The sequence below is a fragment of the Pelobates fuscus genome, chromosome 12 (genome assembly GCF_036172605.1).
Source record: "Pelobates fuscus isolate aPelFus1 chromosome 12, aPelFus1.pri, whole genome shotgun sequence".
In the NCBI taxonomy this organism is placed as follows: Eukaryota; Metazoa; Chordata; class Amphibia; order Anura; family Pelobatidae; genus Pelobates; species Pelobates fuscus.
The window spans coordinates 128,357,181-128,379,107 of record NC_086328.1 but is presented as its reverse complement, the minus strand read 5'-3'; the positions used below and the strand labels follow the sequence as shown (position 1 = coordinate 128,379,107).

The 21,927-nt window shown below is 39.5% G+C and overlaps 1 protein-coding gene across 1 annotated transcript in view; it reads right to left on the bottom strand.

Annotated features, from left to right (window-relative positions):
* The window catches only part of LOC134578561 (tripartite motif-containing protein 42-like), a 68,398-nt gene that overhangs the window by 11,851 nt on the left and 34,620 nt on the right, over positions 1–21,927 (bottom strand). Inside the window, exon 3 of the mRNA XM_063437534.1 lies at positions 3,588–4,249. Coding sequence (XP_063293604.1) covers positions 3,588–4,249 — 662 coding nt within the window. The remainder of the gene's footprint in view (positions 1–3,587; positions 4,250–21,927) is intronic.

The following is a 21,927-nucleotide window of genomic DNA, read 5'->3' as shown; positions in this document are numbered from 1 at the left end:
ATTGAGTGTGTATGTGTAAGTGTGGGTATATGTGAGTGTCTGTGTGTGTCAGTGGGTATATGTGAGTATCTGTGTGTATCAGTGGGTAGATGTGTGTGTGTTGTCAGTGTGGGCATATGTGCATGTCTGTGTGTCTCAATGTGTGTATGTGTGTGTATATCAATGTGGGTATATGTGTGTGTCAGTTTGTATGTGTATCTGCATGTCAGTGTCTGTATCTCGGTGTTAGTGTGTATTTTTGGCAAAAATATTCTTGCACCAGGGCCCACTCTACATTAATTTCACCGTGGTTTCACATACAGGACCAGATATATAAGGCATCCTGAACAATCCTTTATAAACACCATAAACACTAATTGACAATTTACAGTTTCTAATAAATAGGTTTTCCAGTCATATATTCATAATATTAAACTTTTACTAAACAAATGCATCTACTATTAACACTCCTCTCTAATATCATTAACCTAAGAACTTAAATCAAACATTAGTAAACAATTAATAATGTATCCTGATTGGAATCGAGAGACAGTGAATGTTAAAACTGGAAAAAGTAATACAATACTCTTGAGCTCAATAGTCCAATATAGTGAGTTTACAAATGAGAAGAAACATTTTTTTGCTTTCAAAGACTTTTCAGTTTCATTCCCTCGGGCTGAAGGTTTTAGACAACTAAGTGCATTAATTACCGTATATACTCGAGTATATGTCGACCCGAATATAAGTCGAGACCCCTAATTTTACCCCAAAAAACTGGGAAAACGTATTGACTCGAGTATAAGACTAGGGTGGAAAATGCAGCAGCTACTGGAAATTTCTAAATAAAATTAGATCCCCCCAAAAATGATATTAATTGAATATTTATTTACAGTGTGTGTAAATAATGAATGCAGTGTGTGTGTATGAATGCAGTGTGTGTGTCTTTATAATGCAAGTGTGTGTGTATGAATGCAGTGTGTGTGTATGAATGCAGTGTGTGTGTATGAATGCAGTGTGTGTGTATGAATGCAGTGTGTGTATGTGATGCAGAGTGTGTTTGTGTATGTGATGCAGAGTGTTTGTGTATGTGATGCAGAGTGTGTAACCTTGGTGGGGGTGGGCATTTTTATTATTTTTTAAAATTATTATTATTTTTATATTAAATAAAAAAAAAATTATATTATTTAAATTTGTATTTATTTTTTTTCGACCCCCCCCCCTCCCTGCTTGATACATGGCCAGGGAGGGGGGCTATATTATTCCCTGGTGGTCCAGTGGATGGGCTGCACAGGAGGGGGGCTGGGAGCAAGCTGTTACCTTTACAGCAGCTCAGTTCAGCTCCCTTCTCCTCCGTGCCGTTCAGCTCCACTGTAAGTCTCGTGGTCTGCGTGCTGCGTGGAGCGTTGCCACGGTAACCGCTCTGACGGCCGCAGCTCTCGCAAGACTTACAGTGGAGCTGAACGGCACGGAGGAGAAGGGAGCTGAACGGAGCTGCTGTAAAGGTAAGTAACAGCTCGCTCCCAGCCCCCAACAGGACCGCCGGGCTTGTAATGAGCCCGGCGGTCCTGGTCTGTATTATGGCAATGTAAGTTGCCATAATACAGACACTGACTCGAGTATAAGACGAGTGGGGCATTTTCAGCACAAAAAATGTGCCGAAAAACTCGTCTTATACTCGAGTATATACGGTATGTCAATAGGTGACAGATGTGCCACTAATATTGAATTTTCATAAGAACATTTCAGTGTTTTTTAATGGTGTTAAAAACAGACAGTTCAGGGATTTTTCATGTGCACATGCATTTGTTATGTTATCACTTTCAGTACATTATATTGTAATTACAGAGCCTATTAAGCCTTTAATTGGTATAAATGTACACGTCATCAAGTCATGTGTTTGTGATGTCTGTTCTACTCATGTGCTAGTACAACAATACTTTGGGGTACCTGTTAGCTTTAAGAAAAGTTTTTTTTAAGTTCTTTTAGGTGATAAATTGGATACGTTTCTACTGGTGCTGAAAAAACTGGATTGTGATCTTCGAAGCTTGAGAGCTTCAAATTAGACATAGAAAACTTTTTCACCAATCCAATAATGGTAAAAGTGCTGCTGAAAAGCATTTAAATAGTGGGACTGTGATCACTTTAACATCATTAAAGGCTCATCAGCAGCTATTAACATGTTAGTTATCAGATATGAGGGTCATATCAGACTATTGGAATGGATTGTTTTGCTCTAATCATGGAGTGGCATATGTGACTTTAAATCTATGTCTAAATCCGAAATAATTTTTCAATACATTTATTTAATATAGCCCAAATTTCTTTGTGCTGTAACACTTTTTATAACTAATTCTGCTGTTCATTCAATATATGATGCATCCCACCCAGGGCCCATACCCACATTCCCTAAGCCCTACACAAGATAAAAACCTTACACTATCTCATCTAAGACTTAAAGGGACACTATAGTCACCTGAACAACCACAGCTTATTGTATATGTTCTGCTGAGTATAATTATTCCCTTCAGGCATTTTGCAGTAAACACTGTCTTTTCAGATAAAATGCAGTGTTTACACTACAGCCTTGGGATACCTCCACTGGCCACTCCTCAGTTGGCTACAAAAGGTGCTCTGCCTTTCAGTGCCTCCACCCTCTGCATGGAGACACTGAACTTTCCTCATAGAGATGCATTGATTCAATGGATCTCTATGATGAGATGATGATTGGCCAGGGCTGTGTTTGGCTTGTGCTGGTTGTGCCCCAGATCTGCCTCCTTGAAAAGGTGAGCCAATCCAATGCTTTCCTATTGGAAAGCATTGTGATTGGCTACGATCACCACTTCTGATGATGTCAGCCAAGGAGGCAGATCAGGGGCAGAAGTAGCACAAGCATACTGGAATACAGGTAAGATTTTACTATATTTAGGGGGGATAAAGTGTGGGGGGCAGGGGGGCTGGATTTAACACTATAGGGTCAGGAATATAACTGCTGAGCTTGTGGTAAAAGGAAAATACATAAAACTTGTGTTTAGGAGTAGAACCATAAAATATCTTTTAGACTTCCGATACTGTCTCAAGAAAAAAAAAAAAAAAAAAAGGATATCTGAAAGGCAGCACATGTATTTGGGTCATTGTGACTTACACAGAATAAATATTTCCACCATGACCACATTTCAAATGCCAAGGTTATGCATATGAAGCCTGTTTTTACAGACATTAACTTGGTCATATAACATTTTAGTGACCAAAGCCATAGGTTTGTAGTTGTCGTAGGAGGCCTGGACTGACCCAGTGGGATACCTACAAGAGGACTTCGGTGTCTGGGTTAATAAGGCTGCCAATTTAGAATTAGTATTTGATCTCCCTGGAGGTTTAAGCACGATGAGATAAGACATTTATAAAACACACCTATTGATATTGGTGGTGATAGAGTCATAGGGAACAAGGGAAGTCTGTGTCACTCAGACATGCACATTTTTAACTTGAATATTCCATTAATAAACAGAAGACATATCATTTTGAAAGATTCGCACAGGGTTATTTACTGATAACCACTACAAAAACATAATGCATTTTACACTATTAACGCACACCAGTGCACCACTGACCTGTTTTAAACTTGGTGAGAGATGTAAATAGTGCGTGTGCTTCTTTAATAGAGGCTTCTGTCAAAGGCAGACATGTGTGTTTCTCATGGTAGTTAAATTTACAAAGCCTGCACAGCAAGGTTCTGTCCGTCATGCAGTACTCCACAATGGGCATTAAAGGGTGATAGAAACAAGTCTGTATTTTCTCTTCCTCCCAAAACTGTTCAGTCAATATATGTTCTTCAAATTCTTTTTTGTTGTGGAAGAAACTTAGACACTTGCGGCAGTAATTCATTTTGCAGACGGTGCATCTCATAACCGCTTCTGCCTGATGATCAGATGGACAACGTTCACACAACACTATGCCTGCCGGGCCTTTAAATAAATGCTTGTATTTTAAAGCTACCTTAGCTCGGAGGTAATTCTCAGGCAGTCGGAGATGTTCTTTATCAGAGAAATAGTGTGCAATTTCACACACAGGGCATGACACCACAAAATAGTACCCTCTACTTTTTTGATCTTTGATTTTGATCTTGTGCACGCAACGTTGGCAGAGGCAGTGACCGCAAGGTAGGATGAATGGATTGTAGTACATGGATTTGCACGAAGGACAGCGGAGTTGCTGAATGATTGCATTCTTCAGTTCTTCTGAAAAAGGACTTTCATTCTTCTTCTTCTCTACTCTAAAGAAATTATAATAATGATCAGACAGTGATATGGAGACCTATAACATTTGTCACTAGCAATGCATTCCAGAACACCCAGTACAATGTTAATTTTCTATGGAAATTATCACCAGTTTAGTTTCAAAATCTAATTTACAATAAATCAACAATAAAACACAAACAATATTAATACAACATGTCCTGAAGCAAATTCATATTATTTCCCCTTAACCCCTTAAGGACCAGACTTCTGGAATAAAAGGGAATCATGACATGTCACACACGTCATGTGTCCTTAAGGGGTTAAAGGGTTAGTGAAAGCGTCATGACCACTTTACTGATTTGAAGTGCTCATGGTCTCTGGAGTCTATACATGCAGCATTTCTGCCGCTGGGGGTGTAACTCCACCGCCGGCTGCGTCACTGGGACTTCATAAGCCAGGCCGGAACAAGAGTTCGGGGCTGGCCAATGTGAACTCTGTGCAAGTTTGGTGTCTGATGCCACAATGCACAGCCAATTGCAGAATGTCCACTCTACTATCTCCCCCCCCCCCCCCTCCCCCAGCTGACTGGTGAAGGGGAGTGATATCGGCTGAGGAGGTTTGGTTGTAGAGAGAACTTAGCCTCAGGGTTGGAATAGAGGTAGGTTTTAGCGGTATTCTGTTTTGTTAGGTTTTTGGGGAATGAAGACAGTATAGGAAGGGTTACTCTGGCTAAAAGCAGTGTTTTCCTTTAATACCTCTTTGTAAATGTTATCGTGGAGTGTGCATCCATGCAAGGAATTTGATTCTCGGTTAATGATCAGGAAAATTTGCTACAGGTTAGCCTATTTTTGTAACAGTTTTTTTCTTAAAGGGTACTCCAAGCACCATAACCTCTACAGCAAGCTTGCATCTTTTGGCACTGCCCCACTTTTAAGAGTCAAACCCTTTTAGAATTGTTTGACATGTACCTGGGTTGCTCAAGAGAATTCAGTCTGGCCTCCTTTCACATATGTCACTATAGCGAAAGTTTTTTACTTCCGCATTAGCAATGTTAATTCCATCTATCTTTGGATGGAACTCATTGGCTGATAAAGTCAGACAACATTTCTCAGCCAACCTATTCTGTCCAAAATTGATACTGCTAGAGAAGAAGGGGGGCTTCTGTTTTAGCAATATCTGAAAAGAGGGTCTAAAGTGTGCTGGCAATTAGGGTGCCCTTTTTAATGTACTTTATGGTTCATCTCTTTATACTGCCTCTCTTGGCAAACTTATTGCCTCATTTGGATTCCACTACCACCTGTACGCTGATGACACCCAGATATATCTCTCCTCCCCGGACCTCTCCCCTGCCGTCCTGCAACGTGTCACTGCTTGCCATCTTCTGACTGGATGCCCTCCCACTTTCTGAAACTCAATCTCTCTAAAACTGAGCTCCTTGTCTTAGCTCCTCCTAATACTGATCCTCCTCTCTCGCTCTCCCTTCAAGTCAGTGGTATTGGAAGAAGAACTAGACCAATCATGGCCTATAGAAACTTGGCAGGGGGCAATTTCAATAACAGATCAACTCATTTAATAAGCTACATATAGGGAGAGCTACTTTAAAATATTGAACAGATGGTATTTGGTACCAATCAAACTATGGAAAATTTAAAAAGACAATAGGCAGAAGTATTGCTGGAGAGGCTGCAAACAAATTGGGTCAGCTTTACATATGTGGTGGTCTTGTCCTCTAATTCAAATATACTGGAATGATGTTTTTGCTCGGATATCCTGAATATTGGGAAGAAATGAAAATGGGCCCAGAATTAGTTCTGTTTCATGTTTTTCCTGATAATATTTCAATTAATGTTAAAGGTTTTCTACTACTGGCTTTAATGGCAGCCAAATGGCTTATGGCGTTAAAGTGGAAGGGAGAAAGAATGCCCCTATGGTCGGATATTGAAACTGTCATGCAGACAAATAGAGCTTTAGAACTAAATTATAAGAATGAGGGGATATATAATGTCCCGAAATACCAATAGTTGATATGGGATAAATATACATTAAACCCTGGCCCTACAAATTTATAGTAGTAGCGAAGATTGCACCCCCATAGCCAGCTCACCTCGTCTCAATTCTTGGGACTGTGTGCAGAATGCTGTGTCTTGTTTTTTGTTTTTTTTCTTCTGTGTTTGCATTATCTTATAGATAGATGTGCTCTCGCTACACAGGTTACAGAGAGAAAACTGACTTTTCGTAAACAAGTTAGAGCAGAGGACACTGAGATATTCAGGGGTCTCTGGTGGAATTGGTAAAATATATGAAATAATGAACTGCTCCAAACTTTTTTAACTGATGGACGCTATTTGATGCTGTTTTTCTGGAGATGTGTATTTAATGTTAACATAAGAAGATGAATATATGTATTCAAATGTTTGTCTTGTGTATTTTATGTGTTTTGTGATAAATTGAATAAAAACCTTTTACAACAAAAAAAAGTCATCCTTGCAAGCACGCTGTCTTGGCGTCATACTTGACTCTGGCCTCACCTTTGAGCCTCACATCCAGGATGTTGCCAAATCCTGTAGATTCCAACTTAAAAACATAGCCCCATTCGCCCCTTTCTTACAAAATATGCTACTAAGGAGCTTATTCATGCTTTATTGGATTATTGTAACCCTCTCTTAACTGGTCTCCCCAAAAGCCGTATTGCCCCGCTACAGTCTGTAATGAATGCTGCCACCAGACTGATCTCTAGTCGCTTCTCTCACACCTCACCCGTCTGTCAGTCCTTACATTGGCTTCCTGTATCCTATCGGAGTCAATTCAAAGTGATAACCCATACATATAAAGCACTGAACAATTCTAGCCCCTCTTATATCTCTTCACAGATCCATAGGTATGCCCCTTCTCGGTCTCTCCGCTCTGCCCGTGACCTTCTCTTGTCTGCTGCTCGCACCATACAGCCAGCTCGCACTTGCAGGACTTCTCCTGGGCGGCTCCCTTACTATGGAATAGCCTGCCTACCGCCATCAGACTCTACCCTAGTCTTCAATCGTATAAGAAGTGCCTTAAAACCCATCTCTTTAGGAAAGCTTATGGCCTCCCAGAGTAACCTACCTCACATACCTGTCTCTTGCTTTCTCCTAAAGGGCAGCACTCTACTCTCTCCTCCAGCTCTGCTTCACTCCCACCTTATTTGATTGCTATTTCTTGTCCTATTGTGTTTTATACCGCACCTCCTATAGACTATAAGCTCGTTTGAGCAGGGTCCTCTTCAACCTATCGTTCCTGTAAGTTTTCTTGTAAATGTCCTATTTATAGTTAACCTCCCCCCCCCTCATAATATTGTAAAGCGCTACGAAATCTGTTGGTGCTATATAAATGGTGATAATATTAATAATAATACTTAAATTGAGCCTGACATCCAGAGATTATGTGTATTATTCTATTCTAGAAAACGATACCAAGTGATGGATTAAGCAGATTGTTTCCAGACTAGAATCCATATTTTGTTCATCAAATTGTATACATACATAGTGTGAACACGTAAATAACCTGGTTCTGTACTTACATTCCTCTTGGCATTGGTTTGCAACACTGGCATCGGCTTTTTCTTTTTTTGCAGACACATAGTGGATAAGTGAGGGCTAAACAGAAGTAGCCTGGGCATTTTTCCTGTTCTCGATACTCACAAATACAGTTTTCACAGTGATGTCTTGGGTGACAGTGACAAACACAGCAAGCGGTCACACATTTAGCAGGTTTTTTTCCTCCTCTGCTTCTTGAGCATTTACATTTTCCAGGACAACAGACACAATCGCAATCATGACAATTTCTGCAACACGGTGCTCCACAGCAAGTCCAAATACATGGCATATTTTACTCTGCTTTACAGGGTGCACCAGACCAGGTTTTCTTTTCTGCTCAAATGTTCTGACTGAGAGCAGCACTGGCAAGTCATCAGGATTAACTACTGTGACGTCAGTTTAATGCCACAGCTCATCTTGCTGATTGTGCAAACCAGATGATGTCATGTTAGCAGTAGCAAACCAGATGATGTCATGTTAGCAGTAGCAAACCAGATGATGTCATGTTAGCAGTAGCAAACCAGATGATGTCATGTTAGCAGTAGCAAACCAGATGATGTCATGTTAGCAGTAGCAAACCAGATGATGTCATGTTAGCAGTAGGAAACCAGATGATGTCATGTTAGCAGTAGCAAACCAGATGATGTCATGTTAGCAGTAGCAAACCAGATGATGTCATGTTAGCAGTAGCAAACCAGATGATGTCATGTTAGCAGTAGCAAACCAGATGATGTCATGTTAGCAGTAGCAAACCAGATGATGTCATGTTAGCAGTAGCAAACCAGATGATGTCATGTTAGCAGTAGCAAACCAGATGATGTCATGTTAGCAGTATGGATCGAATGTTTGAACCCACAGAAATACCTGTAAGATGATTAAAGGAAAGTCCAAGTTAAAAGATACATGTTTTTTTTTATATTTTTGAACAATGCAGCTAAAAAAAAAAAAAAAAAAAATAAAAACATCAAGTTCTTAGATTTTCAGAATTATTTCCACAAAATAATCCCTAAATCCTACCTCTTCTACAAATGTACAGCTAAACGGATCCACCACCTTTTTTCGCAGCACAATTGTCCTTGTTTATGCTGGGCAATGTCCAATCAAATACTTCTCATAGCGAAGCATTGTGAACATAGTGAGCACATTCGTAAGCTAAAAAAAAATACATTAAAATATGTAGTAGAAAAAAAAATATTGCATATTATTATTAAATAAATGTGGATATATTACAGTTATACGAATAAAATGTAATTATTTTACTGTGTTGTAATAGGTTCCAAAATGCAGGCAAGTCAAGAAGAATTATTCCTGTGTAGTTTTGATTTCCTCTTTTTTAACTTTATCTAATCCTACACAGGAGGCTAATTTGCGCTAGCAAGTAATTAACCACTTCTTTAAGTTAATTTTAATATTAAATTGGTTTCATCATTACCATTATGTCACTGGGTATACCTACAAAGTGTGTTCCCTATTCTTAATTTGCTGTCTTAAAAACATCAACATTAAGCACCACACAGAGGCATTTGGTTAGTTCCTGACCTTTGACTCAATTTATATTAGATATCCAAAATCAGATTGCTCCAACAGTGGCACAATCTGTGACATAAAAGGAATTTAAAATGAGATGTAAAGAACACATAGCCACACAGCCACACTGCCACATAGCTAATTAGCTAGATATTTCATCAATAGGAATTGGTTATAGTTGTTCAAGGTCTCAAAGGGTTGTACTTTTGGTGAATACAAATACAAAAAGAAAAGTCCTGCGCTCACTCCCATCACTCCTGGGCGGCAGCAACGACTACAGTACACATCAGCTAGTACATATAGTAAAAAACTAAGAAAAAAGTTACCTGCACTCTCTCCTGAATCCCTATGTATATTTAAACATATGGAGGTCATTTAGTTACTCCAATGGCCACTGGAGGGAATGCCCGCCTGCCAACGTCAAGGCAGACCCCCCTAGACGGGTCCTACTCTGACCCTTTACCTTGCTTCCTTGAGCTTCTGGCCAAAATATCTCTAATGAGACAGAGTGGGGTATTTTTTATATACACCCCTATATACTTGTTAACCCTTATAGGGAACACATGGGATGGGCGGCAGCATTGTAACCTAGCTGTGAGCTATGTTTACTTTTGGTACCTAGTATTCTCAAGAAAAGTTGTCTTCTACCATAAAGTGAAGCAGGTGTAAATTAATGTAACAGTTAAACATTAACAAATTTGCGGCCGATGAGGTCATAACTGAAAATGTTTCAAAATAAATAATTGCATTATATCATATATTGCTAGAATAAGTATATTTTATGTATAGCATGTCATCAGATCTGACACATTCTAGAGACATTAAAAAGGGAAAATGTGAAACATACAGAATTCTAAGATATTACATGTAAAACAAATATAGTCTTAGCTCATGACCTCGTTCAATGCTAAACCAGGCAGAAAGGCTTTATGAAAGTTAAAGATAAATATGCAGTGTTGAAATTTGTAGATTAGATTAAATAGTGTGCACCAAATCTATAAAGATGTCTTATTCTGAAGTGCCAACTTCAAGGCCAGAACTGAACTAATTTGCAAAGTGTACTGAAATTGCAGTCTGCTCCGCAATATCTCAGCTCCAGACTGAGTTCCAAGAGGGAATACAAGATTTCTGCTCTCAAGAAAGGATCCTGAGTGGGGTAACTATCCTCTTGACTGTGAATATAAAGGAGACTCCAGGGGACTTCTAAATGGAAATCATTGAACTTTAATGTGATTCAGACCTGAAAATTAAATTTAACGAAGTGTCGCTTCTAGAATATTACAAAAAGTATGTAGAAACATTTTTCAATTTAAGAATCTATGTGGCAAGAATCTGTTTTCTCTTTGGAAACATGTGCTTAAATGAGCAGTTGTTTTTCAGAATGAAGCATTCTAAGTCAAAATTGAGGACAAAATATACTGATCGTCATGTGGAGCACTTCCTTCAATTAGCTACCACAGAACTAGTTCCTAAGATTACATTATTAGTAAAATAAAAGTAAGCAGTCCCTAGTAGCTTCCAGTTATCAAACTAAGCCCTAAAATATGTCCCCATCAACCCCCTCCTACCTGCAATAGTGAGATGGACCCAAATAATCTCAAATAAAAATTCTTTAAAAATGTGTACTAATTATTTGAAGACTAAATAGAATATATTTCTTCAATCTTCTTTCTTCGAATAAAAATGGCTAACATTAAAACCCACTAAAACATCAATTTAAACCCATTGAGAGCTTTGTGAAGCATTTTACCTTACCATGATTTGCAATGTGGTCGTTGGCTTGGAAGCCAACCAATCACAGTACATTGATGAACAAGTTACTTTTCTCAGAACACTTGCCAGAAATATATTTTTAGATATCAATAAAATGGGCCTATCCACTGGGTCGTGACCTTGAGGCATATTTATATACACAGGAAATATGGATATCTCCTTGATCCTAATTAGGGGTATATCTACGGCCACAGGAGACTGGGCATTTTCTGGTGCCAACTCTACCCTTCAACCCAATGCACATGTGGTGAAGGATGGCTATTGTCAGGACTCTACGCAGTAATACCGGAGTTCCAGTAATAATTTTCACAATTGTAAACACTGCTAGGAGGTGATCGGTATTAGTTGCAACAAACACTGCTAGTGAGCACATGTAAAACACAGGGGTAAAGGTTAGAAACTTGTCAGTAAATTGTAGTTGCTAATACATACTGTCTGTTGTTAGAAGTCGAAACAAGCAAGAATCACCAATTAAGTAGAAACAATGGATAAACACTTTACTTTATTACATACAATGCATGATATTTCAAAGCAAGCAACATTACTAAATCTATCAAATGAAGATATGTCTGGCAGGACAATAAACAAAAATACTGATAACTAGACCATAAATGTAGAGTTTTACAATGAAAAGTGTTTCAGGTGATATTAAGCACGTTGATTGGTAAACTAGTAAACTGACAATACCAGGAAGCTGACAAATGTAGCATTCTATATTTTGTATGTGAATATGCAGTGCCCCATGCTGTTCTTTTCCTTTCAGTTGCACGGACAGGTTTTGGTTTGATTAATTGTTTGCCCCAAAACACAAGCTGGACGTGTTATTTCTGACACTTTCTCCAACGGACACACTTCCAGAGCTTTGTGCAACAGAAACAAAAGTGTCTTGAATAATGCACCTGTGTGCAGACTAGCTGTAGAGTGCTGGTGACCTGTGACTCAGGGCTAAGTGACAATTTGCCGTGGGAAGCTAATGGTGGCCCTGGGTGGGTAACGTATAAAGACTAAGAAAAATGTCACCATTGAATGTTTGAGATGGGTTCTAGAATCTTAATTAGCCTTTCAACAGTCTAGGCTCATAGTGTTCAACCATGTTGAGCAGGAGAACATATTGAATGACACTGAAATTACACGGACATGCAAACCAATTTTCCATCACTCCCTGAATTAATGCTTCATTATTAGTAACTTTTAAATTGTAAGCTCAATTCAGCATGGCCTTCCTGATCACATCCTTCATGGTCACCATTTTTGTGGCTTTATCTATACCTATTGTGCAACATTATGGTGTTATACAAGTGATAAGTCAGAAATAAAAAAAATAAAAAAAGCAAGTTGTGTTTAATTTAAACAGTGTAGATTCATTCATTAAACTGGGAATTGTGGAGTATGAGTATTGAAAAAAAAAAGTAGTAGCTTTGTGTAGGGTGGAAAAATTCCGTTCGCTAACCATCTAATTTAGTTCGATAGTCCTCCATGTGGCAGTTGTGATTGTCTGAAAATCGTCCAGACAGAATATTCAGAAAACTAATTTAGATTAATTAAAATGATGTTCACACATAAAGCGAGGATATAGTAACCAATTTTGGGAAAAAAAGAGAGGGAGTAGTAAAAATAATCTATATTTATATAGTATACGTTTATTAAATATATACTGTATAAATAAACAAGTATAGATTTAGTTTTTTTGCTGCACCTCCTTTTCCCCCCACTATTGGTCACTTCTCACTTGATCTGGGTATTAAATCAATATTTACTGGCTATCACCTAACCAGCAATCATCTCTTTTGCCATGCACACTGTGTGTGCGTGTGTGTGAGAATGTATGTCTCTGTGAGCATGTTTGTGTTTTTGTCTGGTACCCTATGTGTATGGGGTAGCTGCTTGAAGTGTGTTGTGTTATGGTGAGAGGGGGGTGATGGGAGAGGGAAGTGATGGTGAGAGGGAGAGGGGGGTGATGGTGAGAGGGAGGGGGGGTGATGGTAAGAGGGAGAGGGGGTGATGGTAAGAGGGAGAGGGGCGTGATGGTGAGAGGGAGAGGCGGATGATGGTGAGAGGGAGAGGCGGTGATGGTGGGGGAGGTGATGCTGAGGGGAGGAGTGATGGTGAGGGGACGTAATTCTGAGGGAGGGGGTGATGGTGACTGAGGGGGTAATACTGCTGAGGGGGTAATGCTAACACCCACAGGGGGGTGATGCTGAGGGTGGTGAGGGGGGGTGATAGTGAGGGGGTGATGCTGGGGGGGTGATAGTGAGGGGGGTGATGCTGAGGGTGGTGAGGGGGTGATAGTGAAGGAGGTGATGCTGAGGGTGTGAGGGGGGTAATAGTGAGGGGGTAATGCTGGGGGTGTGAGGGGGGGTAATAGTGAGGGGGTAATGGTGAGGGGGGCTAATAGTGAGGGGGTAATGCTGAGGGTGGTGAGGGGGGTAATAGTGATAACAAATCAAACAATCAGGGTTGCCCATTGTAGGAGTATTTTGTTCAGTTATACATTTATATGATGCTTCAGAGCTGTGGAATTTGGGTGACATGCTAATTGGCTTAAATTTAGACAAATTGCAATTAAGCCGAAAATTAATGCACAAGTCTTATAAGTAGCCAGACGACAAGCATGAACAGATAGAATGATAAAGAGATAGAGACAGACAGACAGGACCAAGGACCCCTAATAACCTAGAGGAGTCCAGATGCATAGCCATACAAATTAGCCCATTTATTTCAGATGCCCTCACATGGCCAATACCCAACTCATGAAACCAAAAATATGTAAGTATTCAAGCAGCACTGTCAACATTTGGGGACTTTGCCAATTCACAAAGTCCCCTGATGGTGACATTACCACTGGGGTGCAGGAAAAGGTGAGTTTACTTAACTGAATCTGTCCCTCACGGGTGCCGCAATCTTGGTCTGGCATGGTCCTAGTCTGCACCAATGTCACTGCGAGACTTCAAGATCCTCCATAGACTCACTGATGGCGGCTGTGGTGGGGCAGTGTGTATATGGGGGGCAGTGTGTGGTGGGGCAGTGTGTATATGGGGGGGCTGTGGGGGCTGTGTGTATATGGGGGGCTGTGTGGGCAGTGTGTGTGTAGTTAGAGGGGGCAGATTAAAACAAATGTTTTTTTTTATTATTTAGAAAATATTCTTTATATCTTACCTTTGCCCAGGGAGGCGGTTCTAGTGGGGAGTGGACTCTAGCCAGCTCCTGAGGCTAGAGTTCATTCTCGTGAGAACGGAGCGCTGCCATGGTAACTGCGAGAGGAGATCCGGCAGAGCTGCAGGCTGAGCTCCTGGTCTCCTCTCTCTCCTCTCTCCGTGCCGGCCACCCAGCAATGTGCCAGCGGACCGGGGAGGGAGATCTATGAAGTGAAAGCACTTAACAGGGCCGGCGCTTGGATAGCACCGGCCCTGCAAAAGTGAGCATCGGCTCTCGGGGGAGCAATTGCCCCATTGCCCCCCCCCTCCGGATCCGCGACTGCAGGCCTCACTGGTACTCCGATGAAGTCAGATGATAGGCACTGTAAGTACTGCTCCAAAGTACCCCATTCAGTACAGATACTGGGTAGGAATGTTGCGGTGCCGACCGAGAGCGGTAGGAGTCAGAAAACTCTCAAATTAGTAGCTCAGAAGCTCCAGCAAGATGCTTCCTGCAACCATGAGTCTCAGTTCCGGCCCCCTTTAATTCTATTCTTTTATGTACCAGTTACATAATAATATAGGCTGAAATATGACTCAGGTCCATAACATTTAGCCTTCCATACATCACTGTTCCACTGTTGAATTAATAAAGCTTGCAACCTTTAACTTGAAGAATAGTTTTGTCCAACTTCCTGTTTAGGAATGGACACTATCTCTTTTTTTGTCTGTTGATGTTTGGGTCCAGTTGGTTTACACTGGTGGACCATGAAGCTTCAGTGAACTCCTTGAGTATGACATTTACCATTCATTATGGAATATTTTGTTTAAATACTCCCAGAGCACACTGGCGACGTATCATGTTATATCATATGCCAGTATATGCTATTTTGCTCCATGCGGTACTCCTGTTTCTGTGAATTGTATATAAATGCTCAGGAATAAGTGACTCTAATTTGTCTTTGCTAAGAGGCAGATGGATTCTAAATCTCTTGCAGTCCATTTTCAAGTTCTTAATCATTAAAAGAAAATTATTATCAACGTTCATATAGTGCCAACATATTCAGTAGCCCTTTAGAATTATAGAAAGGGAAAATTTGTAGCTACTGTTAAAACGAGTTTACAATCTGTTATTTTAGTATAATTGAGCTATTTTTTTTTTCAAATTAATCATTTTATACATAAAGGAACTACAAGATAATTTCATAAAAGTGCATTAATTTAACTCAATAATTCAATAAGTTACAGTGGCTTGTGATTTTCATGCATTTTCTCCAACACAAGTGCTGTTTCTGTGTTGATGCCAACTCCATATCTCTCGTTCCAGATAAACCATGCAAGCATAAAATCCAAATTAATATTATCGACTAATTGTCTGGCAAAAAAATTAAACTGCCATTGATTTGAAGAAGTAACACACAGTCGCACTCGCTTCATTTAATGTGCGTTTGAAAAAAAAAAATCTATACATTGTACTCGTTAAACCTAACTCCTTATTATATTTTATGTCCAAATATGTCAAGGCTTATTGCTTTCATTCTTAGCTTTACTGCATTTACATTAAAGAAGCTGGTTGTATCTTAGAACAAATAAAGAACAAAATGAAAACCCTGCAAACATTCTCTAAAGGTTTGGTTGTTGTTTGACCAAATGTACATAGTTCGCAACAGAGGAAGGTACTTCATTGGACAAGAGTAACTGCACCACAGTGCGGGGCTGTCCTTAATGCAGATATCTCATTGATTACTTACCTGTTCCTGCTGACACCATCTTCATTGCTCCCTCTCTACTTCCCTCATCTCTGTTATCATCACATGTACTTTACTCACATTTATCCAGCCTTTCTCCACAAACCCCTCCTAAATCCCATAAATACAAGCTCTCACCCCTTCTCTTCCTTTCCATCCTACTGCTCCTGGCAGCTGGTGATGTCACTCCAAACCCTGGTCCCTACTCTACTAAGAAGCCTGGTGCTAACACTAGAAACCACAACAATCTCATATATATTCCATGTAACTCTCACTATAATTCCTCCTTTAAAGCTGCCCTCAGCAATGCACGCTCTGTGTGCAGCACCGTTAAGTAAACTTCCATCCATGACCTATTTTTCTCACACTCCCTAAACCTACTTGCAACGGAAACATGGCTCTCTCCCTCTGTTACTGCTACCCCTGCCTCACTATCCTTTGGTTGTCTTCACTTTACCCACAATCCAAGACAGATTGTGAGTAAAGGTGGTTGTGTAGGATTTCTGCTTTCACCCCACTGCTCCTTAAAACTCTGCCTACCCCCCATCCCTCTCTTTCCCATCATTTTAAATACATTCGATTCACCTTTTCAAACCCTTCTCTTCTAACATTGTCAATCTTTATCGTCCCCCTGGTTTCCCTCTCCTCTTTCTTGACCATTTTGCTGCCTGGCTACCCTACTTCCTCTCTTCTAATATTTCATCCCTAATTCTCTGGGACTTCAATATTCCCATTAACCCATCCTTTGACCTCAGCAGCCTCTAAACTACTTTCAATTACTTCCTCCCTCTGGCTATCACAGTGGGCTAATTCTCCCACCCATGTAGCTGGCAATACCCTCAACCTAATTTTCTCTTATGCATGTACAGTATCTAATATCTGCAATGCTCCTTTTCCTCTCTCTGATCACCACCTCTTATTGTTTGCTCTCGAGTACCCCCTCACCCAACAACCTCAGCCTAACCCCCCTCAACTCAGGAGGAACCCTAATTCTATTGACCTACAGAAGCTGTCAGCTGATATTGATTCACTTCTGCTATCCATTCCTTTCCTCTCCTGTCCCTTACTGACCATCTCCACATATAACACTACACTGACCTCTGTCTTGAACGCTGCAGCCCCGCTCCAAACATGCACCTCAAGGAGGACACGTCCCAACCATGGCATACTAAATCAACACGCTACCTGCAAAGATGCTCCCGTTGTGCTGAACGCTCCTGGAGGAAGTCTCACACTAAGTCAGACTTTCTCCATTATAGATTCATATTGTGTTCATACAGCGCAGCCCTTGCTCTCGCCAAACAGTCATACGTTTCCTCTCTCATTAGTTCATGCTCCCACAATCCCAGGCATCTCTTTTATGCCTTTAACTCTTTTCTTCACCCTGCTGTTACCACCCCCCAAACTAACCTTACAGCTGATAGCTTTGCATGCTACTTTACCAACAAGATTGAACAGCAAAGGAAAGAATTCTCCCCACCTTGCCATTCTCTTTCTCATGCACACGTAGATCATGCCTTTCCTACCCATCAGACTTTCTCCCTGACTACTGAACAAGAGGTGGCTTCGCTTCTCCTTTCCTCTCGCCCCACCACTTGCCTGCTCGATCCTTACCCATCTCACCTTATCAGCTCTCTCTCCTTGTCTTGTGCCTTCCTTAACACACATCTTCAACTGCTCTCTCTCTTCTGACATTGTCCCCACTGACCTTAAACATGCCACTGTAGTACCTATCCTAAAAAAAAAACCATCTCTTGACCCATCCCCTCCTTTAACTATCGTCCCATATTTCTACTCCCTTTTTAGTCAAAGCTTCAGGAAAGACTTGTGTGTCTCACTTCCTCATTTCCAACTCTCTCCTTGTTCCTCTTCAATATGGCTTATCCCAGCTCTGCGTTCCTGAGACTACTCTTATCGAAGTAACTAACAACCTAATTGCAGCTAAATCCAAAGGCCACTACTCCATACTAATTCTTCTTGACCTCTCTGCTACCTTTGACATCATTGATCATGCTCTCCTTCTTCAGACTCTTCAAATCACTCGGTCTCTGTGACTCTGTCCTCTCATAGTTTTCCCTCTTATCTCTCCCAACACTCATTCGGTGTCTCCTTTTCTAATGACACCTCCTCCTTACATCGTCCTGTCTCGGTTGGAGTCCCCCAAAGCTCTGTCCTTGGTCCCCTTCTATTTTCTCTTTATATTGCCTCTCTTGGCAAACTTATTGCCTCATTTGGATTCCACTACCACCTGTATGCTGATGACACCTAGATATATCTCTCCTCCCAGGACCTCTCCCCTGCCGTCCTGCAATGTGTCACTGCTTGCCTTTAAATTAGCTTAGCTCAGTTTTGCTGTTTTTAATGAAGCCATTGTGCCGTGTTTCATAAAAAGAAAAAATATTGGAGGCAGAAAGAAAAAAGTTAGCACTATGCATAAAGGGCACAACATTTAAATTTCAAATATATGAAGACCAGAACAGGCACATGCAGGCTCTGTGGCAGGTGACGCTTAAGTTTAATAGGGATACTAGATTCCTGCTCAGGAGAAAAAAAAGCCTCTCAAATATATAAGGAAAAAAAGGGAACATTTATTGAAGTAACATACAATTAATTCTTACAGGGATAAAGAACAGATCAATCTGACACGTTTTGTGCCCCCTCCTGGCACTTGCTCAGAGAGCATTATACTGTCTTCCTGGAGAATTCTATGTAGTGTCCTCAGAAGCTTGACACCAGGGTACACACTCAGTGTGCTGTTACAGGGGCTGAAAATCAGGAATGCCCTGCCAATCAGGGGACATTTGGAAGATGGGCACTAGAATGGGGGGACACGAGTAATCAAAGAAATGTTGACTGACAAAAGATTGCTTTTAGCAGCTATATTGGATTCATGACCAGCTCCAATCAAGGTGTCCTGTTTATCAGAGCTCAACATTTACACTTGCCCCTAGCAATTGGTAAGTGAAAATGTAACCCTGGCAAGTAGCAATTCATCCCTTGTGAGTGTGCAATGGAACCCTTAGACTTGCCGGGGCAAGTAACTCTTAAGGCCTGGCTAGTATAGTAGGAGGACTTGAGATTTTAAATGGGAACTATAGACCAGTAAAAGTCTACCAGAATGAATTAATTCTAGCACATCCTATGTCAGCTAACTAATGTATGGCTGAGGCAGTTTCTCCAGTGAATAGGGTGTAGCAAGTCTCCCTTGGTAGTATAATGGGAAAATAAGGAAAATGAAAAGTCAGTAGTGTTAATTGGCTCAACATGTCAAGTTCTTTGATCTTATGCCAGGTATAGGCAACCTTCCAGATGGTTTTTGACTATGGACTACGTTTCCCTTGATGATTTGTCCTCATTATGGCAGATGTAGCCCACATCATCTGGAGTGCCGAAGGCTGCACACCCCTTTTCTATGCTTAATTGGATTGGCAACATTCTTCAAATCAGCTGTATCTATTTTACACATTTCATGTGTTGCTCACAATGTATTCTGGGCAATATATACATCCAGAATACCATGGTTATTCTAAAGCTGTAGTGTAAAAATGTTTTGAACTAAAATAGGTAATAATCTGGAGATGGGTAGCCCCTTTTTTTAGTTTAGTATTTTTAGGAACTGCATATAGTTACGTATATACACTAAATTCATAACTGTTTAAAAAGCTCTTACAGTAAGTAAAAAAAAAATGCGTTCTGCATTCAAAAGCATTAAGCAGCAAAGATTAAAATTCATTAGCCGATCCTTTTAGACATCACGTTACGCCGTATCAGTAGGTAATATAATTCCAATAATCGGAAACTTTTAGTCTGTATAAATTTCTTAATATTTCAAAGGAACATGAGCCACCTACAAACTGACAAAAGAAAAAAAATAGCAGGAAAGAGGATTATACTAATTTGAAATATGCTGATAACATTGTTATGGAATTAGCAAATTAGATGCTACGTGTCAATAAACTCCAGTACTAAATACATTCTCTAAACAGCAGGCTGTCAGCAAAGGGGATTTACTGAAAATTTAAAATTGGAGTCTTTCCATATGCATTCAGTTTTTGACAGCAGAATAATATAGGCATTAAGGGAACAGTTGCATTTCAAATGACATCTTAAGAGGAATAAAAAAATAGTTCCTATCATTAAAGGGTATATACAGATATAATGTATCTTGAGTTAATTATTTTGCCAGTAATGATAAGCTAATTGTTCATGATATAGTAAATGGAAGGGGCGATATAAGTCGAGTTAATACAGAAGTATTATTTTAGGCTAATAATGTTTAGAATTAATTCATAATGAATGAATGTCGCAGGTGTAAAAGCCAATATAGATATAAAATATTCAGTTAGTGATGGTATCTGTCAAGAATTGACGGGGAAATATAAGTATTCGGCTAAAAAAAAAGAAAATTCTTCAATTCACCTATTTTCCACTTTCTCTATTTTGCCATAAAATTTAACCCCTTAAGGACCGGACTGTTTTTGCGATGTTGTACATTTGCGACCAGGCATCTTTTTACACTTTTGTGGTGTTTGTGTTTAGCTGTAATTTTCCGCTCTCTCATTTACTGTTCCCATACAAATTATATATTGTTTTTTTTCAGGACAAAAGGGGCTTTCTTTACATACCATTATTTATATAATCTCATGTAATTTAATTTTTAAAAAAATGAAAAAATATGATGAAAAATTGAAAAAAATACATGTTTTTTGACTTTTATGTGAAAAATCTTTTACTCATCTACAAAAGCGAATGAAAAAAACTGCTAAATAGATTCAAAATTTTGTCCTGAGTTTAAAAATACCCAGTGTTTACATGCTTTTTGCTATTTTTTTGCATGTTATAGGGCTATAAGTACAAGTAGGATATTGCGGTTTCAAAACATACATTTTTAAAATGTATCAATAGTGACATTGTAACACTATTATCTGTCATAAATCGCTGAATAACACCCCACATGTACATATTTTTTTTTAAAGTAGACAACCCAGGATATTCAATATGGGGTATGTCCAGACTTTTTTAGTAGCCACTTAATCGCAAACACTGGCCAAAGTTAGCGTTCATATTTGTTTGTGTGTGAAAAAAGTAAAAAACTAAATTGAACGCTAATTTTGGCCAGTGTTTGTGACTAAGTGGTTACTAAAAAAGACCGGACATACCCCATTTGCAATACCTTGGGTTGTCTTTTGCAAATGGTATGCCATCATGGGGGTACTTCTCATTCCTGGACTACCATACGCTCTCAAAAGCAACGTAACCAACCTGGCCATTTTCAATGTAAAAATATTTGACCCATATATTTGACCCTGTAACTTTCAAAAACGCTATAAAACCTGTACATGGAGGGTACTGTTATACTCAGGAGACTTTGCTGAACACAAATATTAGTGTTTCAAAACTGGAATATGTATCACAACAATTATATCATCAGTAAAAGTGCTGTTTGTGTGTGAAAAATGCAAAAAAAAGTCACTTTCACTGACAATATCATTGCTGTGATATGTTTTACTGTTTTGAATCACTAATATTTGTGTTCAGCAAAGTCTCCCGAGTAAAACAGTACCCCCCATGAACAGGTTTTAGGGTGTCGTAGAACGTTACAGGGTAAAATACAGTGCTAGCAAATTAAATTCTCTGGACTTTCGGCCTGGGTTGGCAGGCAGGTCCCTTAAATTGCAATCAATAAAATAACTTAATTATGTAAAAATATTACATAAATACGCACGTAGAATTTAAATATATATGCATATTTATATATTTGAAGTCTACGTGTATATTTATATAATTATTTATGTAATTTTGTATATGGACATATGAATAATTCGTATTCTTTTTATTTATTTATATATACATAGAAATATATACAATTTCATTCTAAGTGTATTTTGATATAAATATATATATATTAATATCAAAATACAGTTAGAATAAAATTTCGTATAGATATATAATTTTGTTTACA